Genomic DNA, 20,777 nt, shown 5'->3' on the forward strand with positions numbered 1-20,777 from the left:
AGAGAGTATATGTTGCGCCATAACAATGTGGCAAAAATTGTGCACTTGGAGATGCAGATCAAGTTTGGGAATATTGCAGAGGTCCCCCCTTACTATAACTATCAGCCTCCTCCTCTGGTTGAGTTCAATCACGTCAAGATCTACTGGGATGTCCAAATGATTACAGACAGGCGTGTAGTACACAACAAGCCTGACATCCTAGTATTGGATCAGCTGGAGAAGAGGGCTTATATAATTGATATTGCTGTACCTTCAGATGAGAATGCTCAGAAGACCAGAGGCGAGAAAATCAGAGAATACCAAGAGCTATCATTTGAGCTGAAGGAAATGTATGGGCTGAATACAGTGAGAGTACTTCAAATTGTAATAACAGTCAATGGCCTGATACTCAATTCGGTTGTGGAAATATGTCAAAGTATTGACTTGGTAGACGAGGTGCTGAAGAGAATGCAAAAATCTGTCCTCCTTGACACTGCACATATTGTGTGTAAGTTCATAAAATAGTCAAACAGTGTTATAAAGATGAAAGGAAGGTTGCATTAAAGTGCCCCTTCTTTGAAAATATTTCTGCAAGAGCGTGCTTATAAAAGGGATAATAATAATAATATAATAATAATAATAATAATATAATAATAATAATAATAATAATAATAATAAAATATCACAATAACACACCAGCACATTAAGCCAGTATGGCAGCCGTGTTTTGAGCAGCAGGGCAGTAAAAGGAACATGGCGGGCTGCAAAGAAAATTTGATTGCTGATAGATGCATCATGCAAGATTCAGTTCAATATTAACGTAACCTGTCCATGGCTTGGATTGATTACAGGAAGGCATTTGATACCACATCACACCAGCTAATAGTGCACTTATTACAATGCCTTTCTGTGCCTCCAAGCATAGTGAGATGCCTGGAAGATCTGTTTGCCCTGTGGAAAACCCGTTTTGAGGTCAGATCACAGCAGAGAATGGTGTCAACTAGAGTGGCAACTTATAGGAGAGGTGTCTTCCAAGGAGATTCATTGAGCCCCAAGAAAACAAAGGGCTATTGCTGTGGCACACCAGGAAACAGGATCCATAGAGTGAGCCACCTTTTCTATATGGATGACTTGAAGATTTATGCAGCTAGCAAATCTGACCTCAAGTTGGCTGTAGGTGTGGTGCAGCGATATTCAAATGATATTGGCATGTCTTTCGGATTGGACAAGTGCGCAGTAACTCATCTCCTGAAAGGAAGGTTACAGGGCCTGGTGCAGGAAATGGAGCTTATTGATGGAAGCATAATAAGAGCCCTGAGAGCTGGAGAGTCATACCAGTATCTGGGATTTGATCAGAATCAAGCTCAGGATACTGTAAAAATAAAGATGGCTCTCTGCAGTGAGTTTAAGAGGAGACTCAGGAGGCTCTGGTCATCTGAGTTGTCTGGTAAGAATGAAGTTGAAGCCACCAACATGCTCGCTGTGCCGGTTCTCACCTACTCTTCTGGAGTGGTTAAGTGGAATCGGAATGAGCTCCAGGACCTGGACAGGGAAACCCGAAAAAGGATGCACATGGAGAGAAGTTTACATCCCCGCTCTTCTGTTGCCCGAATATACCTGCCAAGGCATGAAGGGGGCAGAGGTCTACTTGGTTTGGAGAATCTGCACAACAGGGTGGCCTTACAGTTTGCCTGCAGCATACAAAGATGCTCTGATCCCCTTATGCAGATGGTTCATGACCATGAAGTTGCAGGGGTTGGGGCCTTCCTATATAAGGCAGCACAGCATGCGGCAGATACCCTTGGTCTCGATTTTCGCACTGATCGGGAGGAGGAGCATGAGCCTAATCAGCTCAGGGCTAGAATAAAGACTGCTGAGTCCAGACTCCTGTTGCAGCAACATAAGGACAAGTCCTTGCATGGTGTTTTCTACAGGCATGTTGAGGAGCAAGGCTTGTCCAAGCCACTGACTTTTGCTTTTCTGAAGTCAGCAGCCCTGAAATCTGAGACTGAGGGTTTCATTCTGGCATGTCAAGATGGTGTCATCAACACATTGCCATACCGCAGCAGAGTAATGCACATGGATGTTCCTGATATCAGTTGCAGGGTGTGTCATAGAGCACCAGAGATGATCATGCACATCCTGTCTTCTTGTTCTGTGCATGCAACTGCAGGCTACATCCATCGACATAATGCTGCTCTGCGAGTGCTCTATTACCATCTTAGACACTCATATGGTATCGACAAAACACCAGTGCTGCCTTATGTCCCAGGGGAGATTGAATCTGTTGTGGGGAATGAGAGGTGCCGAATTTATTGGAATTACTCATTCTCTACCACCAGGCTTTTAAGAGCCACAAAGCCTGATGTTGTCCTCCTTGACATCACTTCGAAGACAATGTATGTCATTGAGTTTTCAGCACCAGCTGAGGGTAACATTGTCACCAAAGAGGAGGAAAAACAGACGAAATATCATGACCTACTAATGGAGCTGCGCAGGCTAATCCCAGGCTACTCTGTGAGAATGGTGGTGTTGATTGTAGGTGTACTGGGAGGCATGAGACCTTCATTTTTGGCCAACCTTAGAACGATTCCAGCCTGTGAGAGACCTGCTGCTGTGCTTGCAGGTCAGATGCAGAAGGCTGTCATTCTTGGTTCATTACGTCTACTCAGAGCGAACGATTTAATGGTAACGGATTGTTTACCACATGGACATGTGGAGCACTCACTCTGGAAAAATCGCTTGTCACTCTTCCTTGGGGGTCGGAGCCCAGGGAAAGGGTGGTCAAGCAAAACCTCAAACAGGGAATAATAATAATAATAAAATAATAATAATAATAATAATAATAATAATAATAATAATAATAATAATAATAATAATAATTTATTATTATTATCCAATATTATCCAAACAATTTTATTGAGGTTAAGTGGAATCAGGTAAAAAGCAATAATAGAACAGCTTGTTTTTTTTCTTTAATTTATATCTTATGATTTTAATGTGAATGCGCCGTATGAAATTGTATGTCCCATGAATGAAATTTAAACATTAAATTATGAAAAATCTAGAAGGAAAATTGAAATTTGGGCTTCCAGATGTACGAGATTGATATTTTTAGAATCTATGTGCAAAATTTGGAGATCTGAATCATTCCTGTTTTTCCGGTATGCAATCCACAAGATGACATGTTTTGATGCGAACAAACAAACAAAAAACACAACCCTACTCTCTATTATTATATAGATTGTAATATTTATTGTATATTGTAATGTAATGTATTTTTTGGAAGAATAAATTTCAATTTCCTTTTTAATTGCTGTTTGAATTGAAAAATTGTTTTGTGGTGCAGATTTAGATACCAATGATTCATGTAACGAAATGAAATGAATGTAACCGAAATAGACAGCAAGCTTACATAAAAATATTCCTATCAAATTTGGAACTTCAATTCTGAAACTATCAAAATTTTATAATTTTATTGCGAGCTGCTAGAAAACGATCACTATGGATCAAATTTTTGAATTTTGTCTTTCTGAAATATAATTCATGGATCATTAATATTAAACGTAATCTCAATTAAATGCTGTAAATCACCCTGAAGACTTCTTTCTGCTACTGCAAATATTGACGACAGGGTAAACAGCTAGATGGAAATTCGATGAGCGCTACTATACAAAAATTATTTGTCAGCCCGGGAATTCATGGACATAATCCATAGATTTGATGTGATGTAAACCAATAATTGAAGTAAAAACCACACGCAACATTAAGGTTCATTTTTTGTGAAGCTTGTCAGAGGAGGTGTAATTATGTGGGTCGTTCTAGAGATTGTGCTCTGCAATTGAACTCTGTGGGTGGCAAAAAGCACTTGATCATTGAGAAGAGACAACTAACAATTGAAGCGTAAACAGTGGACAATGACCAACACTTCTGTAGCCTAGTCCTGCTTTTTCCAGGACTGAGCTTCCAGAGTTGGCTTCGTAGATTCATATCACAAATCCTCAACGCCTCAAATAAAAAACTCCTTCACGCGTCTCAGCACTCAAGATATTGATCATGATCATAAATTAGTTTGATTGAGTTGTAGGACTATCTTACTGATTGCATGGCACCCGAAATTCAACCATGAGCTTTTAGTTCAACTCCAAACGAAATAGAGAAGAAAAAGAAATAGTAATAATAATGAATTATTATATTCCAAGTGGAGGAGTATAAGAGTAGGACAACATTTGTGAATCTGTTATTGAAAATGTTGAATAATTATTGTGAAAGGAAAAATGAAAATATGAAATCCTTTTATAATGATTCAGAAGTTTATTCATCTGTGAGCTACACAGAAAAAGTGTAACATCTATTTTATTGTTGGTACGATCACAGTACCGATACTCATCATCCTGAAAATTTTCGGACCAAAACAGGTTAAAACAGATATTGGATATGTAATATTACTTTGGAAGTGTACACAATAGAAATATTACATTCGAATTGTAATACGAGGTATTAAATTTATTCTTCCAAAATATTAGGAAATTCAGGGTTACGTATTGCAGAAAATCTAGTACAGTTAGATGTACAGATACAGTTGATGTACTGTTAGTAATTACATGCTAGATGCTTGATTTTAGTACTGACAGCTGAATGTGAAATTGAGGAATGAAAATTTCCATGAAACCTCATATTTTTTATAGAAAAAATTGAAGAAAAGAAAAATAGAATGCCATTTTATGCCTGCAGAAGGCTTATAATGGAACGACTCTTGCAGTCTTGGGCGTTTCCACTCTCTCCTCCTGCAATCAAATCATCCGGTCTAGTAGGAACAGAGGTGAGAATAATGATGACAATTGAAACTAGAAGAGGAAGCGACATGAAAATATAACAGAAAGAAAAAATGGCCAGTGAAACGTAGAATAGCCCACGAAAGAAGCCTGCAACTGGCTATTTATAAATAGATTCACTTTCTAATGGCAGGTGAATATACAGTAGTCCAATGCTATCCACCGGCACATTTCTTTTGAGCAAAGCCAGTGATCATTAGAGCTTGAGCATTGGTAGCCCGCGAAAATTTTGGGTGGAGAATAATTTATGTCCTAGTGAAACTTTCACGCACTGAAGACGAGGAGAAAAAAACGAGCTGACATCTCCTAAACTTCAAATATTGATGCTTTGATGATATTATTGATATTCAATCATTATCACTGGTATTATCTACCGGAAGGAAGTTACCGAATGTATTTCGGGGTGCGAAAAACATATTTAGAGTGAAGGGGTTTTTAACAGTTCCTCAAATCTTAAAAGTCAAAATTTTAATCAAGTCAGAAGTCAGTGGTCAGTATTTTAAATCAATTCTTAAATTCAATAGGTAGTCATGGGAAAGAAGGTGTTTTAAAGTTAGTTCAAGACTTTGGCTATGAAAGAGTCAGAAGTGAGAACTCGCTAACGTTCGTTGAACAAGGTAAGAAACTTGTTTTAAAATTTATTTAACCCCCAAAACAGATATTATTGTGAGTATTTTAGATCGAATTTCATACTCAGACAGTTAAATAAATGAAGCTTAAGTTAATTATATTTAATAAAAGCATTAAAATATTATAAAAATGTATATGTAATGTTAATTTGTGAAATTGATACAAAAAAACATAGTTAAAGCTATGACATTTCACCTATAATAATCTTAATTATTAAAACCTTAATTAAAGGTCGATATATCTGACTCAGGAACTCTGATAAATATGAAGAGATGAAAATAGTAGATCACATTTTCTTGCTTTGTCTCAGTAATAATGTAGTATAGGAATATTTACGCCTATTTTTATTTTCAGATTTTTGTTACAGGACTGAAATAGCACAAGGGCCCCCTATGAGAACAGTATTTTTTGAAATGAGTCGAAAATAGCATCAGAGCATGGCATAAAGAATTTGTTTTCCAATATTACGTCCAATGTGCTTCAACGTCCAGCATACTCTTGAATGTGTACTTTTGAATATTTTTTCAAATAAAAAGAGGTCTGCTCCACATAAATAGTGTGGACTAGAATAGTTCACGAGATCATTAGACAAAATAGTTTTCTGTTAAGGTAGGTTGCATAACATTCAAATATATTGAACGACATTATAGAATATCAAACTTTAAAGCGATAAAGAAAAGAGAATATTAATGAAGCAATGATGTAAAAGCTGTACTTGATATTGTTGAATCCTCTCTCTCTCAGGACTATTCGGTAATCAGAAACATTCAAAATACCTCCCGAAACCTTAAACCTCGCAGAGAGTGTAGTAAGAAGTATTTTCAGTCGTTATATTCGAGATCCGTTATGTTTTTGCAATTTTCTAGTCATATAAGGCTGGCTGTCCGCATGAAAAAAATGTTGAAATATTGAGAAGTGATGCTGTGAGAGAATAACTACTTTTTCTAAACAGTAGATTTGGATGGCTCTCTGAGGACATGTTGTGTCCCACAACAGCCCTATATGCACACATTCCTCCTTCCTCTCTCTCCTGCAAACATATCGTAAAACTCTCTCACTCTTTTAGATAACCCTTGTAGATAATTTACGCCTCTCAACGGGCACCACGCCCCAAACAAGAGTAGGCTGGCAGCTAATATAGCTCTAGCTATAGCTCTCTAGTATAGCTCGCTAATATAGCTCTTGCTCTCCACACACAAGTACAGATAAACGCAGCCTGCGGCTATGCACGGAAATCATATTCTAAGGCCGTGTGCTTTTCTGGGAAATGGTGGGTACGTACCTCGGAGATCGTACTCAAGAAATTACTTCGATAACTGAACGGTACTCGAAAAGGTAGTCGCTCACGAAGGATGATAGTTATCCTAGATTTGTTGCCCACACATCCACATCATATCATCAGGCTCTCAACTTATATATTTTCGTGTTAAATATAGGCTACAATCTATATTTTGAAATGACTTACCAGACTTCCTATAGTGAGGTCCACGTTATAATGGCAGTGAAGAAAGATAGGAGAAAAACATTGCCAAGTCTCTCCATTTTGCCACTGACTGTACACAGCTGTTACTCAGTTCATCCCATTAAATTTAATCTAATAATAATTATCATTTCCTTGATAAAATAATCAATTCAATGTCAAATTGATCAATAAAATATATTTTTTCATAATTTGATTCAAAAATTTGCTTTCATCACTGAGATCAGATTTTTATTTTTATACAAACCTGAATGGCGGCTTATTTAAAAAGCTGTGATACAACAATCTGAATTTCAAAACAACAGAAATTGAGTTATTTGGTAGGTACCGTATTCTATTCCAATTTCCTTTAAAAATGTTAGAAAAATAGAAATCCTATTTGAAAATAAGTAATTTCAATGGATTAATTCTGAAATAACTTTTCAATATTACTTATACCGGTACGAGTAGGTCTAACCTTTACGGGTAGGTTAACTGAACCATGGATGAAGTCTAGGATGGTTAGTTATCAACTTTAAAAATGTCATTTCATGTATTTTAATTTGTGTTTCTCATACGGTAATGTTTAAAAATTATTTCATTGTTTCAAAGATACATTTTAAATCAATTATATGACTTGCGTACTCAAGTATTTTGATAGAATGAGGAAAAAATGGCGGCTGAGAATATGGTTTGTTCAGTTTTGTACAGTCACTGTCAAAAGTAAATATAAAATATTCTGGCAAATAGACAACATTGCAAAACGAGAGAGATAGTGCTATCTGTTTCGTTGTATGATAGAAAAGGACAGCAACAGTATTGTCAATCGTACACTGCCATTATAATGTGGACCTCACTATAGTTCAATCATGATACTTTTTGATCTTGAGGCTTCAAACTGCTACATTTTTCGCATCAAATAATAGTCTGAGATATGTAGTTCAATTCATAGACTTATTAGCTAGATGAGTACCTGAGGAAAATGTTAACACATCAAGTGTACAATAATTCCAATTGAATCATATCCTTAATATGAATCGAAACGAAGATTTCATGAATTGTGCACACATAGAACATGATTAAAAAAAATAATAAGTTCGATGGCAGAATAACATGGAATGATGGAAATTATTCTGAATTTGAAAATATTGATTAACAACTCTGTCAATATTGAACTGGCGATAGTAATTACAAATACTAGTATTGAACATAATCTTAAGTGATGTGTTGGGTTGGAGAGTGGATAAGGAAATAATCATAATTCACAGTTTCAGCAGAGATGAACGAAATCATCGTTCATCTATAGTTTCCTTATTCTATGGTTTCAGTGAGCGAAGTTAGACTACATTTTTTGGGGGTTCGAGCTCTACAATGCAGGTTGTGTCATTACAAGACATTCAAATGGTACGTCTTCATGAATATATACTGAATTATTCTTAATTTTGGAGAAGATTAGTAGTCTACTGATATCTATCAGGTATTCTATCTATGTACCGGTAGCCTAGTATCGATTAAGTGATCAACAAAAATCTTTGAAATTTACAGTAACAATACCACAATAATGATTGATTTCTCAATACATGGACGAAACAATACAAATAGATTAAATTGAACTATTCAATGCTGTATGATTATTTAAAATTACTTCCTAAATTCAGAAACATCTACACTGAACAGATAGAACAGTTTCCAGATGAAAATGATAAGTAATGTCATGGTGTGAAAAATTATAGGTCTACGAACTCGACAACTGACTGCTCCAAATAATATGACGTCTGTTAGAAACTCATAAAACCACAACAGCGTTAAAGTGGCACCTCTTCAAATAATGACTTCTCTTTCTAGAATGAATGCTTATCTAGAATGAGTAAAAATATAGAACAATATTATGAGTCTAATCAGCAATCAACAATATTCGCACCATCTTGCAATTGCAACAATGTAAAAGATGAACTGGTTGTCGAAATACATTATCAACATACAATTCAATAATAATATCGTTAAGTTCAATTTTTTAATCCAATCTAATAATCACTCTACTCTATTGATGAAGGCGAATTGAAGTGCTCAACTCAATTTATCCATCACCAAATATTAAAATCGAGTGAAGGAAAATTGGTAGACTCTTTGTAAGAACCTCATAGCTCTATGACTCTATTTACTTCCATGTCTTAACAATTATCACCCCTCCTAACTATTCTAGCTCAAGGATAAGAGGCTTATTATGCAGAGCCACTGCATAATCGCATTATAGCGATTTTCGGAATAATCACAATCAAATCGAAGAATTATCTTCGAAAATCGCTACATTCGTGGCTCTATATAATCAGCTCTGTATAATACTTGTGGATCTGGATCATAGCTCCTCATGTTGGCATCAAGAAACAGCCTTTTTAGATAAAATTAATAAGTTTGCTGAATAGCCGTATTACAATAATTCATATAGTGTTATGGAAGCTGAACTAAACTTACTTGAGAGATCCACCCGAGTTAGAATCGAAAAGGAGGCAGGCTACAACATTTGAATAGATAATGATATAGTATGGAAGAATCGCCAAAAAAATCAATAGGAACCTTCAGGTTTTTGAGGGAGGTTCTTGAAGAAAATTATGTAGAACTTTCTCATTTCTTCAATTCTCTCCATTCTGAGGTTCTCATTTCAAGCCAGTTTCCTTCTATGTAAGTAGCGTATTCAGATTGTTCACGAAGTGACGTAACAAAGATTGTGCGATATAGACTCTAAAAAAGTGGAGGATAATTTACGCCGAAATCTAAATTTTTTAACAAGTACTGTCTGTTTGTGATCAAAAATCGGTTCAATCATAGCATCATATGGACTCGCAAAAAGTGCAGAATAATTCAAGCCAAAATCTAAATTTATGTAACAAGTATCTGGTTGTGAATTAAAATCGGTTCGATGTGCACTTGGCTGCAGAGTTTTCTCTTCCTGAGCAAATGGAGCCGGCAGTCAGCCATTTTTGAAGCCGTATCAGCCGAGCAGAAAGCCTTTCCATACTTTCTCCGCAAAGATAGAAATTTTCTGCTTGGTTTGGTCTCGCAGTGCGATTCGATACGCGAAGCTGGAAAATTTCGAAGCAGTTTCTTCAGCTTCCTCCCACTCAGTTGTGCCACCTACTCTAGATCCAATTCGGCACCATTTGACACCATTGCAGGTGCCAGGTCTCTCCAAATTTCACACAAACCGACCAGCGACCAGTTTCCCTCTCGTCTTCCAGAACAAAAAATATGAATCACAACGGCTGTCCTGTTTACGTCAATGCTGAGCGTGAAAGTCATGTCATTGGTTGATTGAGGCTCTAGATAGACTGACATCATGATTTTTGAATCAAAACTGAGACTATATCAAAGTTGATAGACATCTCAAAGTACTGTGTTCTACACATTCTGAGTATTCTTCAAGTTTTATTAGGTTTCAAAAGTTTAAAAAGAGAGAATAGCACAGATCTTGATGCTTGATAATAAAGCTGGAGGAAGAGTATCTATTTTCAAAATGAATAAATTATTTTAGAGTTGAAATATGACAGTATTATAAAGATACCGAATCTTCAAGGAAAAGCTTGTATTCTTCTTCCAATATAAGCAATCAGATCTGGATTATCAGTATTGGAAAATAGATCGAAGAAAACTCCATAAACTATATTTTCCAAATATTATTTGTCTATATCATTGTTATAATTTGATTGTATGGTATGAGATGTTGTGGTATTCCTCCATAATTGAAAGAATAAGACTTTGATATTGTCAATACCACTTTTATTTATTCGAAAATTAATTCATAATTCAGTACCAGGTTTCATGGTAAAACCTACCACATCTTCATCTGAACTAATAGGTTAGTTGTTGAAGGAACAGGAAATTCAATCTATTTCCTGAAGATTGAATTTCCTGTTCCTCCAACAACAACAAACTTATTAGTTCAGCTGAAGATGTGGTAGGTTTTACCATGAAACCTGGTACTGAATTATGAATTAATTTTCGAATAAATAAAGGTGGTATTGACAATATCAAAGTCTTATTCTTTCAATTATATCATTGTTGTTATAATTTTCCCCTTCTAGAGATATAAATTTCAATGTCTCTTAATCAGTTCAATATTTCAATTCAATTTCATCTACTTTGAGAAGAGAATAGTAGCCTATTCCTTGGCATTCATGCCATCCTTATTTCAAGAGATACTTTTTTTCGGTTCCTCAAAATATTTTCTAAAAAAGGCTTTGTTTTTTATCTGGAGAATTCTTGTATATTATAGGTTTTGAATAGGCGTTTATTAATCATTCAATCATTATTTCAAATAATAATATCATAATCATCAAAAAACGGCTTCTGATTACAAGAAAAACGTTAGGACACAGCTACACAATTGATACTTTAACACAACCCCATAACATTCAATTAGAATAAAACAATGATATACACAGCATTATAATATGATATTATCACGATTATCAATGAACTAGAGAGGTTGTGATAATAAATGATCGTGATGCTATAGTAATGGGAACAGTTGAAATAATTAAATAGAATACGATCAAGTGGAGATTGTCAGTGATTGAGTGCTTCAAAAAGGTGTTCTGATCGAAACTACAATCTCGGTTCTTGATAGGCACAACAGTCACTATAAAGTAGTTGTGCCCACCGGTAAATCGTACCAGAATGGCAAAACATACCGAGAGACTATTCTAGATCACCTCTTTGAAAATCTAGGCAATCATCAGGTGGATAGATCAGCTGACGGCTAGATCTCGACTCCACTGATCTTCAGCAGCAGCTATAACGGGACTTGCAATCTTACACGCTGGAGGCTCCAATTGCTTTTCACTTTAAAGCTGTCAGCATTGTTTGAGTGGCAAGCATTGATCTTGTTTATGAGGGTTGCTGTCAGATTAAAATGAATCTCACTTTTGGTTCTTGCTTTTCATCTGCCGATGTGATTCGATGAATGGAAATGCGATGTGTTTCAAGCGCAGTACGTTTTGGAAGCGATTATAGACAATAAAGAAAAAATACTTTGACGACGTGAATCAATACCGTATAGGCCTATTATATTGATCTAAATGTTGATGATTGAATGTGGTGGGATCAGATCTAAAGTTTTCTTTTATTGTTGTTTTTAGGCTAATATTGGTTCTCACAATAAATTGATTCTTCAAACTTAATTCTAAATATTATTTAAGAAATTTGAAGTTTTACTAAATAAGTTGATGGGTTCATGATAAATCAAATGGAATACGTCGTATTATGGACCACACGTTGTATTCATATCCAACTCTGATACTTTCATTATTTTTCTCACAGAATCCAACAATTCCAAACAACCTATGAAAATGTTTTCGAAGGCTTGTCAGTAGAAATTTGAAATCAATAACAGTTTATATCACCGTGCGGGCTTACCACTCCGTTTCTGTACTGCTTTACTGTAGTGCTGTATTAAAAAGTGAAATACTATCAAGTATCAAATGAAATAATAATTACTGTAAAAACGATCTTAATAAAAAGTACCAAAAATGATAATCGATTTCTAAGCGAAATTTTAGTCGTGAAAATAAAGATTCAAGAAACTCCGATTCCTCAATACATTGCTTGCTTTGAGAATTGGGGAAAACGAGCTGATATTATCTCTATTACGTCGGGAATTCTTACATCATGATTCTGCGTGTTTGAAAATTGGCCTCGGTTATCATAATAGGAGCTATAGTGCCAAAATCTTTATCACTTCCGGGCTGCACAATGCACATGGTCGAAAATATTTTCATCTTATACAAGATGACGTAAAAACTCATTACTTTCTTAACACTCACAAAGGGACAAGTAGGCCTACGCCATTGTTCAACAAAATCGGTTCATTCTCTTCACTTTTTTATGAGAATAATATGGCTGCATGAAAACTATATTATTTGGAGAACATGAAGAAAACGGTTAGAAATGGTGCATTGCCCTCGATCTTATTAATTGGATGTCTGTAAAAGCCAAGTTGAATAACTCGAGTTTTCTAGAGATTGATAATGGTGTAGCAACTGAAAATAGTATATCAAATTATGGTTCAGATAATATCAAGTCGTTTTCATTCAGAATGAGATCTACCACAACAAAACATAAAAAATGGATGGGTATTTGTTAAAAAACAGAGATTTCTTCAATAAACTGTGATACTCAATCTGGGTGGGTTCTGTCAACTATTTCAACGTATCACTGTTATTCAATATAGAAATGAATAAGAGAAAATTTCCTAACCCAGAAGGAAGCCTGATAATAATTATGCATTTTATTGATGTATTCTGGTCAACTTTATTCCATTTTCTTCATCAAATCTCGATTTTGCTACTCTTTCTTCTCTTTTCACCCATAATCATTTATACTCGCGTCTAGACTCTAATATGACTCTCAATCTAGACTCTAATATGTGTGAGAGAAATAACTCACGGTAATGAAATGACCTCCACTTTAATTTTACACTCTGCTGATAATATTATCAATAATTGATGTGAGATGGTCAACATCTTTCCATGTCCCTCCCTATTACTCTTACAAGGGTAAGGCATAGCAGCACTATATTAGGTGCAGGGTGTAGGCATAAACATATCGCATGTAGGCCCTATATGTGATGCTAATAGATAGATAGATAAAAGCCTTTTTATTTACATTTTACAATATTAAAAGTGATGTGGGCGAAGATACATGAAAAAACGCCCAGTACAGTTTTTACAATAAAAAAAGTTGAGGCAATAAGAGCCCCCTCTTCCACTTAACCCACAATACGGATGATACGGTGGTGAATAGTTAAGACAATATGAATAGTTTAAAGAAAATATATATTTTGTTTCCATCAACATGATGGACCAGTGGCCGAAAAAACGTCGAGTACAGTTTTTACAAGCGCAGCTGGGTCTGATGTGGAGAGTGGAAGCGGACAGCAGAAGTTGCAACAGCCACAGATAAGAGCTCAAAGACCATCACTTGTGGGTCAGTTGAGGCCGTTCCTCTCTTCCTCAGCTATTCACTCCATCTCTCTCCACCTTCTTGTTTTGCTCAATCTCTGTCTCGACTACTCAAATTGTTGTCTTGAGGGCAATTTTCGTGTTACTTTTGTGGCCAGGTTCAGGGTTACCGTTCATCTCTTTCAGCGGCTTTATCGATTGTCCCACCATTCACTGCTCACTGCTCTGTGCTGAGTGCTGGTCAATACCTGATGCCTTCTAACAAATATAACAATAGCACCTACCTACCTCACAGTTACTATGGTAGTATAAAGTATATTCTACACATTGTACGTCTTAACTCACAAGTGATAAGTAAATATAACTTAATTGCATATTTCTGAGGAAGATATACCACTTTTCAATATAGGTAGACTCTTATTTTGAATAAAATCCAGTTCAGTTTCTTCATTCAATTTATTTTCACACTACCTACCCTAGCTCTACATCCTATAAATTTGTCATCTAAAATTCATCGATACAGTATTTAGAGATGTTTCAATAGATGCAATAGATGTTTACTCAGTTTAAGCGATCTTCCGGTTTCTTCTAGAACCACTAGAAGTTGAAATTGTCTCAATTGAGTAAACATCATAAATAGAATAAACAATCTAGTATAGAAGTTTTCTCTGTTCATGCCTACTAAATCATAAGTTATAGTGCACAAATGTGTCATAATATCCTAATGGATTTTTGAGAATATGTGTTGAAAGGGTTTTTAAAATATCCCCAAATCAACCCCCCCGTCAAGTTTTACTTGACGGTTGATTCGAACGAAGCTATTATGAGCCTACCACCCCCATTCGACTATTCTTCATTGGAATCACTACCCATCAGAGTTCCCTGTTTAATGGAATGTGTTACCTTAATAGATTAGAAAGTATATTATCCTAATTATGACGGCTGAAATTGCAATTTTGGTGGAATGAGGCTCAACTCACTTAAGCGACTCAGGTCGAGAAGAGACTCGACTCTAGTCGAGAGCATGTTTCCAAATGGTGACACTCAGACCAGTCGATTCTAGTCTCCGCGACGTCACCATTTGAAAACACACGCTCTCGACTAGAGTCGAGTCTTGTCGACCATGAGTTTCGTAAGTGTGAGTTGAGCCTAACTTAAGTGAACGGGAAGCAATCGCCAGAGAACAAGCTTTTCTTATCAGAGACTCACAAGGAATTCTTGAAATTCTCAACTAAATATTGAAGCCATAAGTACCCTTGCAGCCGTTCTGTTAATTTGTGTGCCGATTATAATTCATTAACCTCAACTGTTTGCATTGGATTGGAAAAGTTTGTATAATTATAAAATTTCCTCCCACCGCTAGTAAAAATAATAGCAAGTGGAAAATCTTCATTGCATTCTTCGTAAGCATTGCAAAAATGTTTTTCCAAAAATTAATTGAATGATTATCATTTTATATTTTTGATATTTCTTATAACATCAATAAGATGGTCAATTACCGTATACTCACTCATTCGACTTCATTGAACTAATAATTCACAAATTATTACTTAGCATTCTAATTAATTGGCTGAAATGATTTGCCTGTTTTGAAAAAGTTCAATTTGGCACATTCCATTGAAATGTGGTACTTTTCAATTTGAAATTTACTTTCCATTGAAATTTTATTGTAACACAAGGTATTCGGACTTACTCACCTTTCTCAACAGTGAATGAAAGAAGCATGTTATTGATGGAGATCGCTGGTTATTGGCACTGAACATATTATTTTCACTCACTGAAACTGAAACCGAACTAGCTCCGCGGGAGCCAACTATTTGCTTTGGTCGAAACTAGGAGACTGTCGAGAAGGAATATCTCGGCACAACTCGGCGCGATGTTCCAGTTTCAATTTATTTTCAGAAGCAATGCAATGCATCCACTTCGGTTCCTTCTCTTTTCGTCTTCATAACTAACTATTATTCTGTCTCTGTTTCTCCTCAAAGCAGTTGTCCGTCAACGTTTATCGATGGGGCCAATGCTGTCTCACTGGAATAAGGGGGAAGAAGCGATGGTTTGTAAGGCAGGAGGGGTGGGGGTTACTGTGGGTGTCGGCATTTATGGACAACTTCCAAATTTCATTTCAAGTGATCAGCGCGTGCCCGGTGGAACGAAAATCGCCCAATTTTTGCCACTTTTGAAGCAGGTTGCTTACGCCATTTAGGTTCATTCAAAGAGTTCATTACGATGATCTGCGAGTAAAATATTTTCGTAACAAATGTATGATAGGAATGTGAGTACTATTTATAATGAAAACTGACTGCACCAAAGCTGGGAATGGATAACGTTAATTGAAAATGAAAACCTAGTTCAAAAAAGTGAATATTACGGTGCTCTAATTGAGTAAGTGTGGGATTTAGTAATATTGGTAATAATTCAGTATCATAAAATTAGTTTACTAGAATCTGAGAAAACATTGATATTTTTTGAAACAGTTTGAAAGATATGGTCGCAATTATTTATGCTTTAGTCTTTGTCGCACCAACTCTTATTACTTACAAGAACTGAATCACTTGTATTACAACAAGGACAAGGAGAAGACATTCATCCACATTTAATGTTGGAATTATTGATACAATGTCACTTAATTATCTCTTTGAAAGATTTAAACAAAGAATCGTTTAGAATTTGAATATCCAATTTTCATTCTTACAATACTTCTCTTATTGGCTCTTCAAGATTTTTTTATTTGAAGATAAAATTAGTAACTATTCTTAAAAACATATCAATTTTCCATGAAATGCTACTCACATGATAGCTTGTGACGTCCATAATTTACAGGACATCATTGTCAATTTGAACAAGCCAGCCTAATTTTAAAAAATAATATAGAGGATAATGGGGAAATGATCCATGTACTAACAATTGATGCCTGAGATAGAATGAACACAGACTGAATAATACGCTAATTACTAACAAGTTAGCAGCTTTTCATATGATCACACGGTTACATGTACCATGAATAATTAGTAGCTACCGTCAAATTGCGCAAAAATCACAGTGGTGAGTGGTGAGCTTCCTTCAAACAACACTGCTCCAATTACAGCAAGTCTGGGGTCCACTTCTAAATAACAGCATTCCATATGAATAACTTGAATGCTTCCGTTGCAACCAATGCTGACAGTTTGAAATAAGCTGCCTACGCTCCAATCTGTGCGCTCAGGAAGAGAAGCTACGGTAATTAGACGGTTGATATCAATGCTATCGCAATACAAACGTTTAATGTTGCCTCAGCCTGGAAATCGACAGGCGCTCTTACAGAACACATATTCGCACTTAAAAGGAAAGTGAGACAACAACTTCCTTCACATTAAATCACTTGGAAAATGGAGTAACTGCTGTTGTGAACTGGAACAATGCAGAGTCCGACATGTATGGCTGGTATGGATGGTTATTGGAGGTTGGAGGTACAATAATTCCTAACCAGAAATAACAGTTGAGCCACTAATAACATCGTTAAAATCGCTGTGAGGGGTGATTTTTATTTGGTTGGCTATAACTTATTCTCGTAGATTACAGTACACTCATTTCTTTAAACATTTTTCTATATCAATATACAAAAACTTATTTTAATTGATTTTCTGGAGCTGCTGCATCTTGCCAGAAATTGTTCAGACTAGGAACAATAATTTATTATTAGAGTGTGACATATGCTTCACTCAGCTATAGCTGATGAAGTGGGCTATCTATAACGAAACTAAATACAATACTGATTTTATATAATAACTAGCCGTCAGGCTCGCTTCGCTCGCCATATCCGTCCAGCAAGGACTCCGCCCCCTGGACCCCCGACTGGATCGTCCAAAAATGAGATCAGAGGGCTCGCTTCGCTCGACTGCATGTAGACCTCAGCGGAACCTCTGTACCGAATTCTGGACCCCCGACTGGATTGTCCAAAAATGAGATCAGCGGGCTCGCTTCGCTCGCCTGCATGTAGACCTCAGCGGAACCTCTGTACCGAATTATTGTATTTGAACGTATTATGTCAATTTGATCTCGAAAAACACCTGTTACTATATCGGCGTATCTTTGGCGAACAAAATTCTTCCACCTCAGCTAAACCTGTGTACTGATTTTTTTTTAAATATATTTCCATCAATTATTGGAAAAGGTGAGGAAACGCAGAAAAGCTGAGAAAACGCTAATTTTGGGCGTATCTTTGGCATTATTTCAAATTCCTTCTAACACAACATTATTGCACAGTTTGTTTAAAGCTGAGAAAACGCAGATTTTGGGCGTATCTTTGGAAATTTTTCCAATTCCGTTCTTATTGCGCCTCTAAAGGGCCAACTGAACACACCTACCAAATTTGAAATGTTATGTCATATTTTCTTACTTTCCTTGCCCTATTACCGTAGGTAAGGAAAGTAGTCTATTGCTTTTCGAAAAAATTTAATTAAGGTACCCCAGTTTCTAATTTTCTATACGTTTCAAGGTCCCCTGAGTCCAAAAACGTGGTTTGTGTGTGTGTGTGTGTGTGTGTGTGTGTGTGTGTGTGTGTGTGTGTGTGTGTGTGTGTGTGTGTGTGTGTGTGTGTGTGTGTGTGTGTGTGTGTGTGTGTGTGTGTTGTGGTGTGTGTGTGTGTGTGTGTGTGTGTGTGTGTGTGTGTGTGTGTGTGTGTGTGTGTGTGGTGTGTGTGTGTGTGGTGTGTGTGTGTGTGTGTGTGTGTGTGTGTGTGTGTGTGTGTGTGTGTGTGACACCTTGTGATAAATTTAGTTGCATACAAATAGCATTCGCTTAAACTATGATCAGAGGGTTAGTAACAAGCATGGCATGTCAATGTAAAAGAAAAAGCGTTTTAGAAAATACAAAAATATTTATTATGTCATACGAGCATGAACAAAATGTATAAAATAAATAAAAATATTAAGGAAATGGGATGTAACTTTATTCAGCGCATAAATACAGAACAAAAATATTTGCTCTTTAGGTTGTAACATACCAGATTAGTATGGACTATTTTTGACAACTTTGAATCACATCATTGTGTAGTAGTGAGGCTAGTGAGAGCACCAATGAGAGTGGATATTTAAATTATATGCAAATTTAAAATTAATAAGGAAGTATGGTTGTGAAAAGAATAGGGTAGGTCCAAGCCAACTTGTTTGCTAGAGGTCACCATGGACAGCCACCAATTTATAGAGAACAAGACTAGATCCCTTTTTAATATTTGCACGTTTAGGAAATCCAAAGTTAATTAATTAGAAATTGATTGTATAAGACTCAGTGAAGTTGTAATATAACAGGAGTCATTAAATTTAAATAATCCCCTTGGAGGAAAAACGATGGCAGCCCACCAGGAAGGTCTAGGACATCGAAGAATCCAGATGGCCATCATAATTGTGAAAATCGACACATGAGTTTATAATTATTTGAGAGGGCCCTCAGTGCTTCAAAATTATCACAATTAAATAAAGCTTGAACGTTGAAAGGTTGTTTAAATATTTAAAAATAATATCAAAACTTGTGCAAGTATTAAACGTAAAGGGCATATTCTTTAAGAAACGTTTATGAGATTAACTGTTAAATATGCACAGAGGGAAATTTATTAATATTTGATTTATTATAATTTTATGCTCACTCATTATATCTTTATCAGTAATTTATTAGATGTTTGAAAGGCTCATGTTCCAGGACCAGCACATCTGATTTGAAAAAACTCAAAGGTCATAGTATTAAGTTGCAGCAGCGATATAAATTAATAGAATTTATAAGGTATTCTGATAGTGTCGCCTTTGATTCCGCTCGGTATCATTTTTCATTGCTGACCACTTTGGTGAATGGTGGCGAGTGGCATTGGTGGTGATACCACATTGTCTAGTACAATAATCAGAGCCCTTATATCTGTCTACCTCTACTGCATCTACATCTGTGGAGTCTACCAAATCAGTCACAAAAACTGTGAACTGTTAAAGCGGCCGACGTTTGCAGCCAGCGAAAGCAGAGAATTATTTGAGCTCCCAGAAGAGCTGGTAAGAAACTGGAGCTATTTTTCTTTCAGGAGTCACGAAAAATTATATATATATATTTGTCAAGCAGGGCAAATGTTATAGGAAAATAACATTACATATGTTAGGACGATCTAGTCGGGGGTCCAGACTAAACGTCTGGCTAAACGGATATGGCGATCGAAGCGAGCCTGATGGCTAGTAATATAATATTCCCAGGAATAGCTCTGATTGAAGTAGCAGTACCCAATCAATTTTTCCGCGATAAATCAGGACCTCCTTAATAGGTATTTAGGAGGTACTGGATGAATTGGTATTTAGGAGTTCCTGGATAAATGCATTTCAATCTTCAACTTGGTGCCAACCTAACAAAGTCAACTCAACTTAATGCCAACCTGACAAAATTTTTAATTTAGTTACCAGAACAACTGTTTCGAAGAGGTACTCTCTCTAGATTCTAGTTCTATATTATCATATGGTATGGATATTTCAATTATAATTTTAAGATATTGGAATAAGAAGAATATACATGCTAAAAATTAATTATTATTAATTTATTTTAATTATAAGTCTATATGGACTTATCCAAGGCTTTTGATACTATTAGTCATGGACTACTGTTGAAAAAGCTTAGGTGGATGGGTTTTAGTGATAATTTAGTGAACCTCCTGCAGAGTTATCTGCAATCAAGAATGCAGTTTGTTAAAATTCAAAATTTCAAATCCAAATCATTCATATGTGCATCTGGGGTACCTCAGGGTTCCAATCTTGGCCCACTTTTGTTCCTTTTGTTTATAAATGATGTCCCTACTATTATAAAGAATTCTTCCTGCCTGATGTACGCAGATGACGTCAAATTGTTCAGGGAGATCAAGAATGTAAATGATGGGCTTGCTTTACAGGGCGATATCAACAATTTTTACCAATGGTG

At 36.0% G+C, this 20,777-nt stretch overlaps 1 protein-coding gene across 4 annotated transcripts in view; it reads right to left on the reverse strand.

The window, feature by feature from the left end:
* LOC111055195 (protein phosphatase 1 regulatory subunit 14B) overlaps positions 1–20,777 on the reverse strand; it is a 168,327-nt gene that overhangs the window by 140,847 nt on the left and 6,703 nt on the right. For 2 of the 4 annotated variants that reach the window (XM_039428356.1, XM_039428355.1), the window contains exon 1: positions 15,557–15,881. The exons of the other annotated variants lie outside the window; for them this stretch is intronic. In XM_039428356.1, the coding sequence (XP_039284290.1) occupies positions 15,557–15,622 (66 nt within the window). In that variant the 5' untranslated portion in view covers positions 15,623–15,881. Of the gene's footprint in view, positions 1–15,556; positions 15,882–20,777 lie in introns of those variants that run through there. 4 annotated transcript variants of the gene reach the window in all.

The sequence above is a fragment of the Nilaparvata lugens genome, chromosome 5, assembly GCF_014356525.2.
Source record: "Nilaparvata lugens isolate BPH chromosome 5, ASM1435652v1, whole genome shotgun sequence".
NCBI lineage: Eukaryota > Metazoa > Arthropoda > Insecta > Hemiptera > Delphacidae > Nilaparvata > Nilaparvata lugens.